Raw genomic sequence first — 19528 nt, forward strand, 5'->3', positions numbered from 1 at the left:
TGTCCTGTTTGTAGTTCTGCTTTTCTTTTCCCGTTCTGCTTTGAAACCTCCACTTAGCTATCAGTTAATGAAGTAGCAGTGAGTTCTTCTGTTTGAAAAGTTATATTCTGGTTCTGTAGTAATGTTATGCTCCCTGTAAATTAAAGGGGAACTATCTAAGCTTGCTGTAAAAATTTGTCAAGAAGGTATCTTCATTTTCATGTGCTGAATAACTGCTAGAAAATATTTTCAATTTAGAGAAATCCTTAAACAGTGAAGCTCAGAAGTCCTGGTTTTTACTGGGGCTGTCGTATTCTTTCAGTGACATTGGGAGGCCATGTATTGTGTCTCTGTCTTGATTTATGCATCTACAAGATGGAATGATAATAATCTCATAGGAATACTTGTAAACTTTACCTAATGTCGATGGGTGCTTCTACATCCTTTGTTGAGATTTCATAAATGTTATGGGAGAGGAAGCAGCTTCCTCAGTATTAACAAGCAACTACCTTCCTTTGTTATACCAATTTTAGCTCCAGCCTTACTTTGGCAAAAAAAAAGAAATAATCATTTGGCTTACTAGTTCTGACTTCCCCCCCGCCCCCCAGGGAAGTGGGCATGGGGTGGCTTATGAAACTCTGCAGAGAATTGGAAGGAAATTCAGGGGTTGGTTCATTTGCTTTAGTTTGAGGTTGCTTTCAAATCACACTTTTCTGTCTGGCTGCTTATTAAGTCCTGCTGTTTGGTTATGTATATGTATTGTAAGTTAAGACTGCAAAATACGTTTTGTTTCCCATTGGCTTGATTCCAATGATATTTGAAAAGTTAATACCTACTAACTGGTGTAGACTCTAGTTTGTGTGTTAAAGCCCTTCAGGTTTCAGTGGCAGCATGTTGAGGTTTTACTGCTCGAAAAGAATTCTGGTACTGGCAGTTTCAGCAATATTCTCCTTTTGAAGGAGCTACAAAGTGAGAAGAATATTTTAGTTTGGCTCCTATAGTAGTTAGGCTCTCATCTTGTTGCTTGTGATTTTAATGGAATTTTAAAACCTTGGTGGTATTAATAGTTCTTTGCTTTCTTTAAGGAGTCAGCATCCAGTTACAATAAAGGATAATTTCTGGAAGGCTAAACACACAAAGCTAAACCTTTTTTGAAAAATACTGCTGAGTTGTGACCAGCAAGGTTTGCTTTTGAAAATCCAGTTAGCACACACACGCATTCTTGGATGAAATAGAAAGGTGAGATTGATTTTGCGCAGTCATTTGTGCAGTGGAATTCCAAAAAGATTTAAATATAGGTAGTTAAAGAAACAAATTAGAGCTTGCATGCTCACAGTCATAAACAAAGTGAAGAAAAAGGAGCGTAGAGGTTTGGCAGAGTGATCAGGAACTTCTGTCCACAAATACACTGTAGTACTTAATGTCTCCATTACTCCCAGCTTAGAACAATACTTCCTCTTGGGTTCCTTTCCAGCTCATCAAGGCACGTAATAATTTCACATGTAATTTTCTCTCCTAGCTGAAATAATGCTTTATGCTTTCAGTTTTCGTAGTAACTGCTAATTAGTCATTTTGATTTTGATCTCTGTCATCCCCCCCAACTATAACAGAACTATTTTTTCTTCATATTTTTTTCTTTATACATAGAAATTTGTGTTGTGGTTTACATCAGTATTGTTGAGATACTGATTTCTTTCTTTGAGAAGTACAGTTTTTCTCAAGAGTGACCTACATGCTGCTGTTCTGCAACAGCTATATAAAATTTTTTGGTTTTAAAGGCAGAGTCAAATATGTTTTTAAGAATTCAGTAACAGTCCTTTTTGTCTGCAGGCCATTGGTGAGCTGGCTTAGAGTGCACATCTATGCATGTGCATATATATTCATGCAATTTCCAAAGAATGAGCTTTGCTTGAGTCTTCTTGCATAAGTTTTCCATTAAAACAGAATGGGTTTTGGAAAAGTGCAGAAAACCGTAGCTAAAGATGTGGTGTGTTTCTGAGCATGATTTTTATAGCACTGGGCTGTAATGACTCTTCCCTATTACAGAAATTCTCATATGTTGCTGCATTTCTCAATTATTACCTTTGTGCTCAATTTTTTTTTTACAAAAGTTTAAAACTGCAGTAGAACTAAGACTGTTTAAGATTGTAATTTCACATAAGCTTGTTCTTTTTCAGTACTCCTAGCTATTTCTTTTGAAATGAACTTCTGTGAAATACATAAGTACCAGTAGAGATGCTCAGCTGTCTCTTGTATAGTTGATTCTTTGATTGTATAGCAACATTAAAGTGTTTCAGAAAAGCAGTGTTCAAGAAGTGTTTGTGAAGTTGTGTTTGCATATGAAACCAAAACATCGAGTAATTTAATTTTCATTGGCAACTACCAGTATTACTTGTATGTGATTGTCCTGGAAGTAACTTAAGTAATCTGAATAGTTATGCATGATTCATAAAATTGGCGATGTCAATGTATGTTATTGGGGGAAGGAGGAGGAGAGAGTAGCATGTAGTTTGGTGTAACCATTGGATATAGGGTGCAATTTTATGTTGATGGTTCTGATTTTTGTCTCACCAGCTGAGTCCTAGGTTTGGTTTTTGAAAGCAGCATTTTCTCAAGTGCCGTAGAGAGTCATTTTATGTTCTGTGGTTTTGCTGCGGTTTCTTCTCTCGAAATAAGAGTGTCTGGTGATAACTATCTAGGAGAAGATTCTCCATGGCTGCATGTTACAAGGGTCTCATGGAAGAGTATATGCATGCTGGTGGAGTTTTCCCCTTCATACAGGAGGACAGCTGTTAGCCCCTGAGAGCTGTGCTTTCCAAGAAGTCAGCACTGGATATTCAGATGCTTGGTGCTGACTGGTAGGGACAGATGTTAAAGATGTGTGAATATAGTTCAAATGCAATTAACTTGCAGTCTTCCCCTGCACAAATACATTTGAAAATCTGGTTTAAATGGGGTCATATTTGATACACCGTGAATCTATACGCTGAGTTCTTGAAACCTTGGTAGTGAAGCTTATATTTCTGAAAGGACTGAGGTGCTGTGAAGCTCTCGTGGTTTTCCTTCAGAGTTTACAGATCTAGTCACTGTACCCAAAGCCATAGACCAGAACTGGTAGCTCAGATCTGTATAGAAAGAAAGGGAAAATAAATGCCTGGCATAGGCATTTAAGCCATTCAATAGGAAACTTTCAGGCAAGGGTCCATTTCTAGTTTTTAAATACTGTTCTTCTGAAGTTTGGGGCTAGGGGTTTATTCCTTTCCTTTTTCCTTTCCTTCCTTTTTCCTTTCCTTCCTTTTTCCTTTCCTTCCTTTTTCCTTTCCTTCCTTTTTCCTTTCCTTCCTTTTTCCTTTCCTTCCTTTTTCCTTTCCTTCCTTTTTCCTTTCCTTCCTTTTTCCTTTCCTTCCTTTTTCCTTTCCTTCCTTTTTCCTTTCCTTCCTTTTTCCTTTCCTTCCTTTTTCCTTTCCTTCCTTTTTCCTTTCCTTCCTTTTTCCTTTCCTTCCTTTTTCCTTTCCTTTCCTTCCTTTTTCCTTTCCTTTCCTTCCTTTTTCCTTTCCTTTCCTTCCTTTTTCCTTTCCTTTCCTTCCTTTTTCCTTTCCTTTCCTTCCTTTTTCCTTTCCTTTCCTTCCTTTTTCCTTTCCTTCCTTTTCCTGTCTTCAAGAGAAAAGCCTAAAAATTACTTTCTTTGAAAACATGGCAGGTGTTGGTAACTACTTTTCATGTCACTTTCCTTTCATGGAGATCAGTTATGGGATCAGTCACTGAATCTGCTGTTAGCAGTTGTCTGAATTTTCTTTGTACGCTTAGGAGGATGACCTGTATTTATCTATCTCCTCTGGTTCTGGGGGTTCAGCACAGAATGGTGCCTACCTGGGGAGTGAGTTGCTATGCGTAATGGTTTAAGGATCGCTGTCAAAATATCATATGCTTGTAAAGGATGGGAGAAGACGCTCTTTCATTCCCAAGTATTGGAGATGCCTCATGGAGGGTTTTTCTATGGACAGTTGAACAAACTGTGAACGTGATGTTAGACTTGCAGCATGTTTCAACTACATGGAAGTTAATTGGAGCAGGGACTGGAATCGTGTCTTCCCAGTCCCAAGCAGCCAGTACCATTCTGTGTGTGATGCGATGAATGTTTGAGTCTAAACTTGTTGAGCTATCATGGTTTTAAACGCTTACACATTCTCCTTAGTCCCAACTGTGTTAAAAGATAGAGAGCACTCCTATCCAGGAAATGGAAGAAATTTGTCTTGCTAGCTTGGAAATTCTGTTATGTAGTAGTCTATATCTCAGTAATTTTCACTAAATTTCTCTAGGATGGATCACATACCAAAATATCAAAATAAGATTGGTAATAGCCATAATAGTGTGCAACACCTGAATGTTTCTCTGTAATACACATTACAATGAACTACTTGAACACATACATGATCTACAAGACAGAGATGAGGAGATTAATTTGTCATAAATATTACTTTGTCAGTTTCATATCTGTGCTTTTAACTTCATATCACATCCTTGTCAAAATGTTGGGATTATTCAGAATGTATTCAGAGGGCTAAAGCAGATAAGCTGAAGGAATGTAATATGATAAAGCCTAAAACCCAGTATAATCTAGTTTTTGAGATACTCTGAGATAGATTTAGTAGAAGTGACAAAATGGATATTGCCAACTTTTCTTAATTTTGAAAACTGTCGCCATCACTTAATAAAACCTGTCTCATCTGTATAAATACAACTTAATGCTGTCCTTGAGGCTAACCAATTAAAGCAAAGATTCTGAATGTATTAACGTTAATGAGAAATCTATTGACTTTAATAGTAAGGGGTTGTGTTCAGTATCACGGATTTTAAAAGTCTTTGTGAAGTGAATGACACTTTTTAAACTTTTGTTAAATGAATGACACTTTTGTGTGTCATTGTTTCAGAACTATGTAATACGTTAATAAATTGGTTATGAGAAAATCAGTTGTTAGAAATTTGTATGGCAGTGATTTTTTTTCAACACGTGACCTTCAGCACTGGGAGGGAAGTGATCATAGGAATTGGACTGTAAAAGATAAGAAAGCAAGTATATATACACTCTGCATAGCAGTCTGTATGCCTAGAATTTATACAGGGTCCTGGCTCTCCTTCGAAGGAGAGATGTGGAACAAGGGTCCCCAAATTAATTAAGGTATAAAAGTATGGACTTAAAGTCCTGGGGATAAATAGGTTTAAATAATGATATCATCTCCCCCCTCCTTTCCATTTCCATAAGAGGATGATCTCTTTTAATTTTGTATTGATCTTGTACACAAAAAAAAAAAATTCCCCAAAAAGCTTTTACAATTAAAAAGCCTCCAAACTATGACTTCAAAGAGTTATGAAACCATTTGTAGTGTCATAGTTCAGTGCTCTTGGGGAAAGGGTGATTATTTTTTAAATACTGCATTTATAATAAATTGGAGCAGGCCTGTTGAGCTCCTGGAGAGAGGACTGCAGCAGAGAAAACATGTAGTGTGTACTGTGAAGTCTGTACAGGAGCAAAGATAATACAGGAGTGTGTGTGGGGAGGTGCAGGCACATTTCTCCTCACTCTTCTCTTGCTGGTTGTTCCTTGGTACCTACCCAGAAATTTTCTCGTTGTCTCTGTCTAAACAGACAGCTGGGCTTTTCACTTCCTCTTAATCATCTTTTGAACATCAGTAATCAGCTTTTGAACTTCAATTAAGTTTAATACTTGTTGAGGGAAGCACATAGAGTGGTCTTATGGGACCTGCTGAGGATGTGTGCACAATGGTGTATGTCTAATGCACTTTTCAAGTTTGGCCAAATATACTTTGGTAGAGTAGTAAAATGGTACTTTTGTTAAGCTGTTGTACCTCCACGATGGATCTGCTAAATATGATGAGCATTCCATTGTAAGCAGAATTAAACTAAGTTATTCCTAAATTTTTGTGGCTTATTTGGAGATTACCTTTAGAATACCTAATGAGTCTTTCTATCTCTGCCTTTTCTGTCTGTGGCGCTTTTCACAATGTGATTGTGAAAATGTAATGAATACAATAAATATAACCTTAAAAATTTCAGAAGGTTAACAAGAATTTGCTATTCTTTGGAAACCCAGGGATGTCAAATACTTTCTTTTCTTCTTTTTTTTTTTTCTTTTTTCTTTTTTCCCCTTGCAAAGAAAATGCAATGGAGGGTTTGAATTGCCAGTAATTAAATAAATAGCTTCTCTAGACTGTGTATGGAGCAATCACCTCTTCCAGAGGAGAAAGGATGATGCCATCATAGGAGTAACCATATTCAGTGTTGGGACACATCTTTCCTTTTAACGGTACATATCCATTCAAGCAAGGACTGTGTCTAAAGTTTTAGAGAATTACTCATGCTGCGAGTCAAAAAGCTCAAGAGTCCAGTATCGCTTCTAGCAGAGCTGTTTTGTTTTTAAGAGCTGTTCTATATTTACCTCTTCATAGTGGACCCCATTGCTGAATCCCATTGTGTTGCTGTTAAAAACAAAACACTAACAAAGCTCCCCAGGCCCTCCATCATCCATCTGAAAGTGGTGGGACAGGCAGAAATCTTACTCAGATTCCGTATAGGTGATCAAATGGCTAATGAATTGTCAAATGCAGACCCTCTTGTCTGCAAGTGAGCAAGATGTTTGCCATCTGTCTGTCTTCTGGATGCAGTGCCTGAGTTCTTTGAGAGAGAACATGTATAAAGGCTTTCTACTGGCTCTAAGCATCTGACAGTTGTAAGTTCTTGTACAGCAGAGGAAAAATTAGGCTGACATGACTGAAATCCTTCACCATGTTTCACTAGACACTGCTGCTTATGGATTTGAGGAAAAAGGAAGCTCCTCTTGTATCCTGTTACGATTATTCTATCATAGTGAATAAAATAAGAGTATCCATTTTTCTTGCGAAATAGATCGAGTTTGGGAAGAAGAGAATATTCCTGTTTTTAAAATTACTCCTTTTGTTTGTACAGTATAAACTTCAGTTTGTTCCGTGAGTAATGTAATCCACTAATACATATCAGTGTAAGCATTGGTAAGCGTAATACAGAATAATTGTTTAGAAAGAAATATGCTGAAAAATGCAATATTTTTTATATTAAATATCTTTTCTAATGCTTTAAAAGCCAGATCTAGAGAACTGTTTTTGTGAAACAAGTGAATTATGTATTTCTCTGTTTTTTCTTAAGATTGTGCTGTTAGCAACTTGTCTGAGGATTTATGGGTGCTTGCAGCAGTTTTAAACGCATTTTCTTCAGAGTTCTACTTTAATAGTGAAATTTATTCCTGTAGTATTTCTTGATGTTGGTATTTCTTGTTGCTGTAAAACAAAAGTTAGCGGTAACCTTGCCTAAGGAGTTGTTTTTGCTGTCGATGTCTCAGTGATATCCCCCTGTCACCTGTTACTCATATGTATTTTCTTTTTTCCTATTGAAAGGAGCGGGTTATTTTTAGGAAATGGAGGAGTAAAAAGCCACTTACCCGAACTTTTTGGAAACTGGTATGAAATGCATGAGTTTCATATAGAGTTTCTGGTTCCTGGCCTCCGTTTGATGTTGATATTTATAGCAAAACACCACTGTCTGCTTGTCCTCAGAGTTTTTGTGAATACTCCTCTAGCTTTGGCAGATCTACTGTATGAGAAATTCTTTACCTGTGGTCTGAAAGACTCCTTGCTGTAGGGGGGAAAAACACTTGTACTTGATTGAGAGAGAGAAGAAAAATAGTACAGGTGTGATTTCTTCTGTACCTTCCAGCTGGTTTCAGAAGCTTGGGGAGAACAGGGGCTGTGATCTCTGTCAGACCGGAGGAACGTTTTTAGCCTTCAGATTAGGGTGTTCCTGCCCATCCCTTTCACAGAAGGAGGGTGAGCGTATTGGAAGGTGAGCTGTATTTTGGGGCTGCGGTTTCCAGCTGTTTCGTTATTTGCCACACCACTTCATCTCCTCTTCACTGGCGCTCGGTGAGCCCCGGTGACACCTCTGGTCACTGCGCTCTCCTGCCTGCCTCGCTGCAGGCTCTAGGGCCAGCGCTGCACGCTGACAGCCCACCACAGCTGCTCTTTGAGCTCTGCCCCGCTGGGAATGTCGTCATCTCAACAGCAAGGTATACTTTGGTAGTGGGGAGATGAGAGTGTTAGATAGAAGACCAGTTCTTGACCAGTTTTCCCCCCTCCTCTGCGCATGTGAAAAATTACAAGAATTAACCTCGGACTTCTCCAGATCTGCTTCCAGCCGGAACGTATGCCTGCCACTTGATTTTGGCTAATGAATGGTTTTGAAAATGTAGAGATTAGTAAAACTTTAAAAGTAAAGATTTCCAGTGACGGAATGTTCTCCTTTTATACTCCGTTTGTGCTTCTGTGCAATTATAAAGCCGAAGCACAGGCTAAGAACTTCAGCTGACAGCAAGTTGTTCAATTTTTGGTGAAGCCCATAGAGCTGTGCTGTCTTTGAGGATCTTGAAGAGCTACTTGTCCTGCAAGTTTTTATAGCACTAAATTCTATTTAAATGCTGTTGTGGTTTATATTCCTATAGACTATTCTATTACCACTTATAAACTTAAAGGACACACACATTTTCATAACCATGAATGGAACTGCTTGCTTCCCGAACGTTATGAGAGGCAGCATGTGACTGCAGGTTCAGGGTCTGCGCTGAATTTTTGTTCATTGATCTGTTAACATCTTCCTTTTATGATTTTACTGTTTCAGAGGAGAAAGGGTTGTGGCAAGTTAGTGTTTCCGGTACTTGTCATACGAAAGGAAGGGGACTACATCATGATATGATGATGTTTGTTTGTTTTTGCGTATCACTCCATGTAGTCTTTTCTAATTTTTTCCTTCATTATGTCACATGTCATATCAGGACAGTATTTTCATGGTGTTTTGCTCTAACTCAGAGAATTTTAAAGCTGTTACCATATTCTAAAGTTTCTCATCTTACCTTCAGAAGTAACTTTATAAGCGTATGTTTCATTGCAAGTCAATGAATCACACATTCCTGTGTGCTGCGGCCCTTTTGAAGACAGGGTTTTTAAAGACATTTTGTGCTTCATTCTTTAAGAAATGTTATCCAGTGTGCTTGAAAAGCTGAGGTCTGAGAGGGGAAAGAGTCTGAATCTTCAGGTCTTCTGAAGCTAAATTTGGCTTTCTATGGAAACTGCATGTGTTTGAGAGGGAAGAGAGATTTGGCTTTTTGTTTGTTTTTAAAGGGAGTTGATGGGTGCAGGTTAGGGTTTTTAGGGAGGTTTTGTTGGAGGAGTTATTTGTGGAATGAAAAAGAGGTACACCAAAAAAAAAAGCTCAGCCCAGGTAGTTGTTGTTATAGCCCATGCCATTTGATGGGACTGGCTGGGGAGGGAACCCCAAATAAATCCTGAGGAATGCCCAATTTGTAAGAGGAAATAAGAGACAAATGAGACCAGTTACACTGGAGGTATGTTTCATCCCCTTCCTAAGGACCCCCTCTCTTGGCTTGTCTGACACAGATCTAAATATAGAAAACGTATCAAACCACAACATTTCTGAAGGAGCCCGCAGGCATTTAAAGATGTCTGTGTGGAAGCATCGGTGGTGTTTCGGCGGCCAGGGAGGACTGCGGTTGCTTGTGCTGGAAGCTGGAAGCCTGCCACTGCTTCCTTTGTTCGGCTTCCTTTGCTGCATAAAGCATAGGAGACAGCAACCAACGTTATTGCTAGTGTTAAAAAGTAATTACGGAGGTGGTGATTTCAGCCTCCAATCTTACCACCCTCGCGCTCACCAGTCCAAATGCCTGCAAACACCGCCATCACCAAATCCACTAGTGTCCTCGCACCCCCTGCCATTCTGCGGTTTCCTCCTCACTGTGAGAAGCACCTTGCCATGAAAAGTAAGGGGTTAATGACACTGAAGACAAAGGGAAAAGGAAATGGTGTTTGCTTTCCTCTGTTACTCTTTGAAGTTTGATATGGCAGCTTAAATACTCAACTTCCCATGCCACATGGCCATGTTCAGACCAACAGTGTCGTGTGTCCCCCCTGCCCAGGATGTTTGGCTGTTATTTACATTTTTATTATTGTTAGTTTAATAAAATTATTTTCTAAGCCTTTTCTCTCTCTTTTCTTTCTGTCTCTCTTTTCTCTCTGCCCCCAAAGAAATAACCTGATACATCCCCAAATTTCCCTGGTTTATACCTGTCAGAACTTTTAATATTTTGTCAGTTAACCATTTTGTGAAATCCCATGCAGGTTTGTATTTCCTGCTAGGGTTTGGTTTCTGGACAAAGCCGAAGAAAACTCCTAGGAGTAAGGTGGAGAAACATTCTTTACATAGGTGTGTCTTCCTAAGTGATGAGTAATGCAATGGTTTGGTCCACATTCCTATTCCCTAATGCCTCTGTTACAACTGCTTTACCCTTTCTGAACAAGCGGTTTCATAGGAAGGACTCCCCGCTCCTGCACAGGGCTCCCTGACTTACCTTCCTTTTGACTTCATTACAAGCTTTTAACAGACTGTTTTGCAACTCGGTTTCTTCCAGCGGCTTTGTGTCGAGCATTGTCAGAAACAAAATCATATTCTACCAGAAAACCTGTCTAGCATCCGTGATCAGAGAACAGCTTGCTTGCTCCTAATAGTTTTGTTTCTTTGTTTGTTGGAATATTGTGAGCAAAGATATCACAGATACGTCTAACGATAACTTTGTTCTTCTGATCAAAAACTTACCAGTGTTGCTTATGACAGTCTGATATCATCCTCTTGCCCCAAACCCAACTGAGGAATTTGAAATTAGCCTTGTAGTGTTCGTTTGGGGTTTTTTAATAGCAAAATTTTATGGGGTATTTAACCATCTGCTTTTTCTGCATCTGAGAGGTTGATGAAGTTGTTTGTGTTAGAGTTTGAGGGAATTTTAAAAGCAGTTGCATGTAGCTAATTGTGTTTCTTTCCCTGTTTAATAACATTTTCTGTGATAAGTGGAAGTACACTGGTTGTTTTAATACTAGTTGTTTCCTAAGCCATTTCTGTATTTTCTTCTATTGCTGTTTTGTTGGAATTGAAATTATGAACACACTTTTGGTAAAATACTGTCCATTTTTAGGTAAGTAGTCAATAAATTATGGCTTTTATTAGTATAGATTACTTGAACGGTAATACATCCCTGTGCACGAGGAAAAAATATATTACATTTCCCAATTTTTGAAAAAAAAAAAAAAGAAAAAAAAAAAGCAACAATTAAGAACTTCATTGCATCCTAGCACATTTGCTGGGCAAATATATGCAACCTTTTAATAGTTAATACTTATGTCATGTATAACAGTTAAAATACTTAGTTACGCTCTGTTTTAAACAAAATACTTGAATGGTGATCTCTTGAAATGTGGCCAGCCAACAGCCTTATGATGTGCGTGCATAGTCTCTATTTAGCAGATCCTCTACTTAGTAAGCCATCTCAAATATGTTACTTAGTCTCTTGGATGAGGACAGGAATACACAATTAAAAAGAAAAGGGTTCCGAAAAAGGAGATGCTGTGATCCCGTCATGAGGAGAACTGAAGTGATTGGTCTAGTGCTGTGCAAGACAACTGTCAGAGCTATATAAGAGGGGAAGCATACTCTTTTTGCTCAAAACCGCTTTCTTCACTGACTGTAATAGTTCATGAACAAGGTGAACATCCTGAACTAAGTTCTGCCATTGCCTTTATATCCTAAGCGTATATAATAGGCTGCCTGTGTTCCCTGTGAAAGTAAACCTCTAAGCTAAACACATTTGTCAGTTGCTTGAAAAGCTGAAATTCTAATGGTCTTCACTGCTTGTTACTTCGTTTAAACTGAATTGTCATAATTTACACTGTTGAAAGTCCTACTCTGTGTCTTCTCTGCGAAGACATCCCTGGAAGTATTTAAAAGACGTTTGGATGAGGTGCTTAGGGACATGGTGTAGTGGTGGTCTTGGTAGTGTTAGGTTTACGGTTGGACTCGATAATCTTATAGGTCTTTTCCAACCTACACGAGTCTGTGATTCTGAGAACTACTTGCGCGTTGGCAGCTTTTGATGAAACTCCCTCATGGGTGAGCTATTACTTACTGGAATTACCCCAGTAATGCCATTGCCCGTTCCAGAGATGCTGCTGAAATCATTCCTAGGACTTCAGAGCCCTTACGGGTGTTTGCTGGCTTCACTGACCTCTGCGTATCCTCAGCTTTCCGTGTAGCACTGCTGATTGATGGTGAAGGCAGCCAGCGGGAATGGCCGTGGGTGTATGTAATGCTTCCGCAGTTTTGCTGTTAAGAACTACCGTGTAGCGTACCAAATGCGCTGTTTCTTGACTTTGTATCAAAATAACTAGATGGAAAGTATATCCTGCTACCTTTTGCTTATTTCATTGCATCCTCCCTTCTTAAATACTCAGTAAGATCTGTAAAACAAGAATGATCTGGTGCATGTACTTGAACGAGCAAATGCTGGTTGGTTGCACATCTAGGGTACTACACTGCGGTTTAGGTAAACAGGGATTATTCCTTCATTCTCACAGGGCTGTATGGAAGAGAAGCCCTACCACATCAGTGATTATTTGTAAATAAAATGGAGGTGTTTTTTAGCTGTAATTGCCCACATGTTCTAATTGGAAAAATATCAACTGTCTACATGGAAATTGGGATATAATTGCTGTAGTTGGTATTGAACTTAATTATTTGAAAAAGAGGAGCGAGCACCACAAAAGGTGTTCATGAGCTGCATGAAGTATCTTAAATGAATTTGTCAGTCATCGTGATGCTGACATTTGACATACTGGCTTAACTTCTGTTTTTATTCAAAGCAAAGGTAATGTTCTACCTGATTTCAAAGATAATCTGATACCAAGTCCTTTTCTTTTCTTTTTTATTTTTTAAACCCCCCCCCTTTTTTTTTCTCCTTTGACTGGACTGCTATGAGAGCAGAGAAGGAGGAAGGACACTGGTGCAGCTTTTGGCTGGAAGATCTGAACAGAATGGAAAGAATTGCTGGGAATATCTTTATATATGGTTGAAAAAGAAAAATCTTATATTACAAAATGGGTTGGGTTTGAACAGTGTTGGGTGTGTCGGACTTCATTTTTTTTGCTGCAAAATGTTGGTAAAGAATAAAATTCTAAAATAATATTGTGAATAAAAAATTAAGTTAAGAATTTAAGAGTGTATCAGTGTTTTTAAGTGAAGAAAATACAGAAATTACTGTACAGGCTGATGTAATCGGAGCAAGGAGGTAGTTGTGCTGACTGAAGGCAATCTTTTCAGTATTGAATCCCTGGGTGAAGAGGAGTCTTTATATTGTGATTTTTAAATTTTTTTTTTTTCAATGTCAAGCCCATGTGAAGATGAAAGCATAGCTTGAAATAATCTGACAGCCTAAATGACACAAAACAGGGCAGTGCAAATGTGAACTGAATGTTTTTGTGGAGTCTTGTAGTCAGCATTCATTTTAAAGCTTTCTTTCGAACCTATTTGTGTGTAGTATTTGCCTTCACTTATACGTATAATACCATCTGCTCTGTGTCTCTGAAATCTTAGTGAGAAGACCTTCACAGAAAGCTTTAAAATGTCTTTCTGTATTGAGTACCACTGGGCATTCGAACATAAATCTTCTTAATTCTGCAATTTCTTCCTCAGCAAAGCACATCTCCCTTTTATTTCTCTGAATTATTTCAGAATTCTTAAAATCATTTGCATTGTCTTTTATATGAAGATAATGAGCTAACCTCAAATATAATAATGGATTTTTCTGTTTTCTTATGTGTATTGTTCTGCAGGTTAAAGTGCGGGGGAAAAAACCAAACCCAGAAACATTGTTGACTGGACAGATTTTTCAACATGAATCGTGCTTTTAGCAGGAAGAAAGGTAAATAATTTAGCTTATGTTCCATGGGAGACATAAATATCCTGTATAAATTCTTTAGAATATCAAGAATTATACAAGGAAGTACTGATGAATAATTGCATATTTATTCTACATATTGCATATTCATCTACCTAATTAACTAGGTAGAAATGGACAGCCTTCTATAAGATGTACAAGAGCAAAGCATTCTTGATTGATAGTTACAGAGCTTTCTGGATTGTAAGGCTTATGTTGAATTTCATAATATTTTCTTTATTGAGGAGCGTGTGTGTGTGTGTGTGTGTGTATAGAATACACTTCTCCCCCTCCCCCCTCCGGCACACACCAAAAGATGTGCTTGAAAGTTTTAGAACTTCTAAAGAGTTAGTGACTTCTGTATTTATTATATATATACATTGGGTTCTTATTCCTGGAGAAGCTATTTTACAAAACCATATTTAATATACTTGAAATATCTCATGCAGCAGAATATCCCTTAGCTTTAAGAAGCTATTCTGAATTTGTAGCAATCTGAAATGGTATGCTTTCCAAAAGAATATCAAACCACTAAATATTCAGAGTTATGTATGTTGTTCTTCTGGCTTGCTTATTCTCTTTTCATGGTCTGGTTATGATTAAACATAGGTTTTTACATGGAACATTAGAGATGCAGCTTTTTTTCCTGACAGCTTTGTTTTCCCCATTTGTTTGTAATGTAGAAAATATTCAGTAGGTGTAATATCTTTATTTTTCATGTTTTCTTCTAAAGATGCTTAAGTGTGATACACACTGAGCTAGAGCCCCTGCTTTAATAACTAGGTGTAAACTCAATTGGAGTACGTGTTTTGTTTATGTAACAAGAATTCCTGCTTTGGTATCAATATCAAAGCTGGAAATAAAAAGAATCTGCCATACCTTATACCAACATGAAATGATAGCATTCTTCCATGTCTAGTACATTTATTTGTTAAAGCCAGATGAATCCAGATAACATAAGTAGTCCAGAATATCAGCAGATGTAGCTTGATCGCAAAAGGAAGATACGCTTATTCACAAAGGCTACAAAACCCGATGAAAGATCGTTTGATACCCCAGTAGCATGATGGATGCTGAGGAAATAAGCTAAAATCCATAGCCCATGCTCTTCTTAAGCACTGATGTATTTTCTTGTGTAGACATTTGTAACACCTCTATCAAGAGATCTGTACCTATCAGGTGCTTAATAGTGTTGCCTAGCTTTTTCCAAATGATTTGAGAGACCATTTCAATAGTCTTTAATTGTGGATTGATTTATCACAACTGGGAAAGAAGCTTTGGTTTTGTAGATTTTGTTTTGTCTGGGTGACCATATAATTTTTTCCTTTTCTCTAATGACTTCTGATAATATTTGAAACTCGGCCTTCCATCTTTCAGAAACAGACCAGTTGTGTTTCATGGAATATTTCCTCGGTGTTTTGACTTGCACCCAGAGCGCTAAAATGTTCTTTCACTAATTCCCATTGTCCTTGCCAGTGTCTGCATCTTGCCTTTATGGTCAAATTGTGAAGTTGTACCCTCGGGTATCTGGGATCATTTGAGGGATCTGGATTAATTCATTTCTGTTTTCACTACTTCTTCATATGAAAATTCTTACTGACCTCACCTGAATTCTTGGAATTTTGGTGTATTCAAGGGCATTTGCTTTGTTGTTCAGTTGATTTTGTGTGCTATTCTCTTTACCCCAACAAGAAAAAGTATCATAAAAGAAGCTGTCAAGCACAATGAAGTGCAATTATTGTGGATTCTTAAAAATGATTCAGAACTTGAGCAACCAGAAGAATTAAATACTGACATCCATTTATTTTACTCAGTAATGCACACAACATTTCCATTCTCGTATCCTAGGAAAAACACAAATTTCAGTTCAGCAGTTGTCAAGAATAAGTGAAAATTACATATTTTTCATGCCATTGAAGTTCAGAAAAGCTTGGCTATGTCATCGTTCATGTCTAATAACTGCATTTAAGAGCAGGTTCAAACAGGTTCAATTGCTGAACTTCCTTTATTGTATTTCCTGATTTTACCCCCAGACCTCAGGGATACAATAATTTCCATGCCCGTGTTTGGTGGGGTTGTTTGTGGAAGTCTTCTGTTCACAAGAGCGTGGATGTTTTGAGGAGTTAACTACGTGAGTGCCATGACTTCCCTAGCAGTTCTCTTTAAATCCAGATTAGTCTCCTGGTAGCTGTGCTGGTAGGGTTTGTGCTAATTGCAAGTTTGCATCAGTCAGTTACCTTGGACTTACATAAACAATAGTCTTAAATATATAGGATTGTGAGGGGAATTTAAACAGATGTAGGTGGTACTTTCACAACAGCCAAAGGTTATCTGAACTGTGCAGAATTACAGAATAAATGTCCTCTAATCCTCATTGCCATGATCAGTCTATACTAGCCTTTCAATATGAAGCATATACAGACCGTAGTAGCTGGTGCCATAGCTCCTTATCTTCTTGAACCAGGTAAGCTAGTGACTAGAATGACTCGGACTGTGCTGTACTTGCTGACAAGCTCGGTTCTTGCTCCATCACCTGATTCAAACAGCAGAAATTCCCTTCTAAGTGCAAGTACTTAGTGTAAGTTTATTTTTGACGGCCATGATTTGAGCATGAAACAGCCGCTTCCACTGACAAGATGTGCTGAATGCTCTGACCTTAAAACCAGCTGGTACAGTCATTGCCTGTCTGACTCCCAGAGACTTTGCACAAACCAGAACTTCTAACCTGGACATTTTATGTTTGTATTTTATTTTAGTTGTATTTATTTTTGTTTGGCTGATAGTAATTTTAATTGAAGGCTTAATTGATGTGTTTAAATCACCAATTGAATATGAATAAAATTAAGCTGTTCATCTTTCATCCTAATGATGACAATGAAAAATATAAGAAAATGTGAAGTTTAATCAAATTCAGCTTGTTTCAGGAAGTACTTACACAAGCAATCCTAAATCAATGGACTCTTTTTGCAGTCCAAGTTGTAATAACTAGTCTCATCAGTTAGCCATGAGCTCGTATAACAGGGAAGCAAACTTTATGAAATAAAACTGACAAAAAAAAGATAACTTTTGGTTTAAAGCTGATATCAGCATCTGCTGCATGTTTTAATGTGGAAATAAACGTAGTACCTGTTCAAAATAAAACAGCCTTTCTTTTGACTTCAGTAGAAGTTAGTTGGACTACCAGTTACGTATGTTATGGAGGAAATATTCTGCTGTAGCAATATTATATGACTGTAGAAACTGTACAAAAATATATATTCTGTTTTCCATTCCTTGATCAGTGAGTGCAGTATGCTCTGTCAAAGTAGTTTTTATAGATTATCTTTTTTTTTAAGGATCTCTTTCCTTCTCCCAGAAAAACAAATTAAAGAACAACATTATATATGTTCTTGCTGCTTTGTTATTATGACACAGCTTGTGAAAACATCTATGTATCTATCACCGTATCAGGAGCTTGCTTTTGTATGTGATCCAGGTTTGGGTCATGGTTTCTGAAGAGTCCTTTTAATTTTTCCTTTCAAGTCAGGTGTGGTAGCATGCTCACTTTGAAATGTTGTAGTGCGAAAAGTCTAGTGCAGACCGAAGTCTGTTCACCTGGAAATATGTTTGCATCTTGATAATTTCAGTCTTTTTAAAAGTAGTTTAGGGATATTAATGTAATTCTCCTGTAAGAGATCTTTGTAAATGCTATATTTTCATGTAAATTTTTCTCATTATTAGTGTATTTGTATCTAAGCTGAATTACCTATTTGTCCTTAATTTATATGTGATTGTGTGTACAGGAAATCTGTATACATAAACCAGAAAGCATTAACTATGGGGTTTTTGGTTTGGTTTGGTTATTTGTTTCGTGAATGGAGATGCCTCTCCGAGATGAGTTTGGCACATTTTACTGATTCTGTGGCCTTCCATTCGAAGCCATTAGTATAAGAACTGGTGCATATAAGTAAACAAAAATTAGCTAGTATTTATTGGCTTTTGCCTCATCAGAAATGTGAAAGAAAACTACTATTCCTCCTAGACAGAGGCATTTCTAAATATGGAATGACTGTAATCCAAACCTTCTGGGAGTAAACAAGTGAAAGTTTTTGAGTGTCTCAAAATGTGCTAAAAATGTAGGTACGTGTGTCTACTTTGGGCTAAATTTAGTACTGAATTACAATGTGTGAAATCCAGTGGACTTCAGTGAGGTTGTGGAGGGTGTAAATGATGGTTGAATTTAGTTCATTCCGTATTACACCCCAATGGTCCTCCTTCATCCTAGAATAAATGTCAGCCTTAGTTTACATATGGCACAAACTTCAGTGCCAAAGCTGCTGTCGTATGCGGGAATCTGAATTTTCTAATTTTTTTTTCCATATGATAGCAGTTCGTAAGGTTGGTAATTGGTGCCACATTATCGGCTCATGAGATGTAGATGGTATTCATAATGCTAAATGCAATATATTGAAGTAATAGGCTATAATAAATCATAAGTTTCAGCAATAACATTTCTCTGCAATGTCTTTTTATGAGTCTCATTTATGAAAGCGTAGACAGCTGCATTTAATGGGCAGGGTCTGACATATAAAAAAATGCAATCAGAGGTTATAGGATGCTCTTTTATGTTAATGGACTGGCTATAATATGATCTTTATTTTTATTGTAAACTTATGCTGCATTCCAGAGATGACAAATGTTTTATTTTATATTTCTTTTTCTGCATGAGTAGACAACAGGTGAAGCCCCCAAAAGGGTGAAGGGTATAAGTATAGTCTTAAAGCAAATACTTTCATTCTGTCAGAGAGTATATTTCACATCAGTGATTTGAACAAACGGGCTGTTGCATGCTGGACTTCCACATTAACAATAATGATAAAAAAACACAAAGAAAGAGTAGATACTCATATACTTTAAAGGCATATAAGCAGTCACAATCTTCCTCATTGTGGTCTTCAGATATTCTTGTGATTGCACTTTGTCCTTTCATAAAAGCACTTGTCACCTTCTAGGAAAAAAATCAAAACTAGGTCTAAATCTCCTCCTCTGCCCCCACCCCAAAAAAGCTGCTGCTTGATGTTTGTAGGATATTTTTAAATAAGAATTTTTTCAAGAGCAAAGTTTGGGAGTAAAAAACGGTGCTTTTTTGTATACCAAATATTCCTGTAATTCAGTTAGTCTCACTTGACACAAAAATCTGTTATCTTAATACTTTTGTAACACCTCCACAAAGAGGCTTTGTATATTCCAAATACTGCTTTCCAAAATATGGGGTCACGTGGAAAGCCAAAATTCAGTTACCAAGTCCCTTTTTTGGATTGGTAACTGAATATGTTTTTGTAAGTATTGTTTGTACTGTTATATTGTCCTCATTAGGCTGTGGAGGTACCCTTTCAAGTATGCCAACAAGGAGAGTTGAAGGGTTACTACCTTAATTTGGCAAGGATCAAATCGTCTTCTGTTGGTGGGACAAGGAGGTGGCTTAGTCCTGCACCGTGCGTGTGCTTGCATGCGTTTGTATGCAGCTGTGTATGTATTTATATTCTGAAAGCAGAAGGAACAGATCTAATTGCTTAGGAAAGAAATGATTACAGTATGTCTTCAGAGGATGCGTAGCTACAAATGATGAGTGCGCTTTGGAAACTTGGAAAGTATATGAAACTCCATAGGATTCATGTTGGGTCTGCACAG

The 19528-nt window shown here is 37.6% G+C and overlaps 1 protein-coding gene across 9 annotated transcripts in view; it reads left to right on the forward strand.

Moving 5' to 3' along the window:
• The window catches only part of GULP1 (GULP PTB domain containing engulfment adaptor 1), a 168225-nt gene that overhangs the window by 67496 nt on the left and 81201 nt on the right, over positions 1-19528 (forward strand). For 7 of the 9 annotated variants that reach the window (XM_075512457.1, XM_075512458.1, XM_075512453.1 and 4 more), the window contains one exon: positions 13755-13843. In XM_075512457.1, coding sequence (XP_075368572.1) covers positions 13816-13843 — 28 coding nt within the window. In that variant the 5' untranslated portion in view covers positions 13755-13815. Of the gene's footprint in view, positions 1-13754; positions 13862-19528 lie in introns of all 9 variants that reach the window. The other 2 variants (XM_075512460.1, XM_075512456.1) reach the window with 1 other exon arrangement.

Source organism: Mycteria americana, chromosome 9 (assembly GCF_035582795.1).
Source record: "Mycteria americana isolate JAX WOST 10 ecotype Jacksonville Zoo and Gardens chromosome 9, USCA_MyAme_1.0, whole genome shotgun sequence".
In the NCBI taxonomy this organism is placed as follows: Eukaryota; Metazoa; Chordata; class Aves; order Ciconiiformes; family Ciconiidae; genus Mycteria; species Mycteria americana.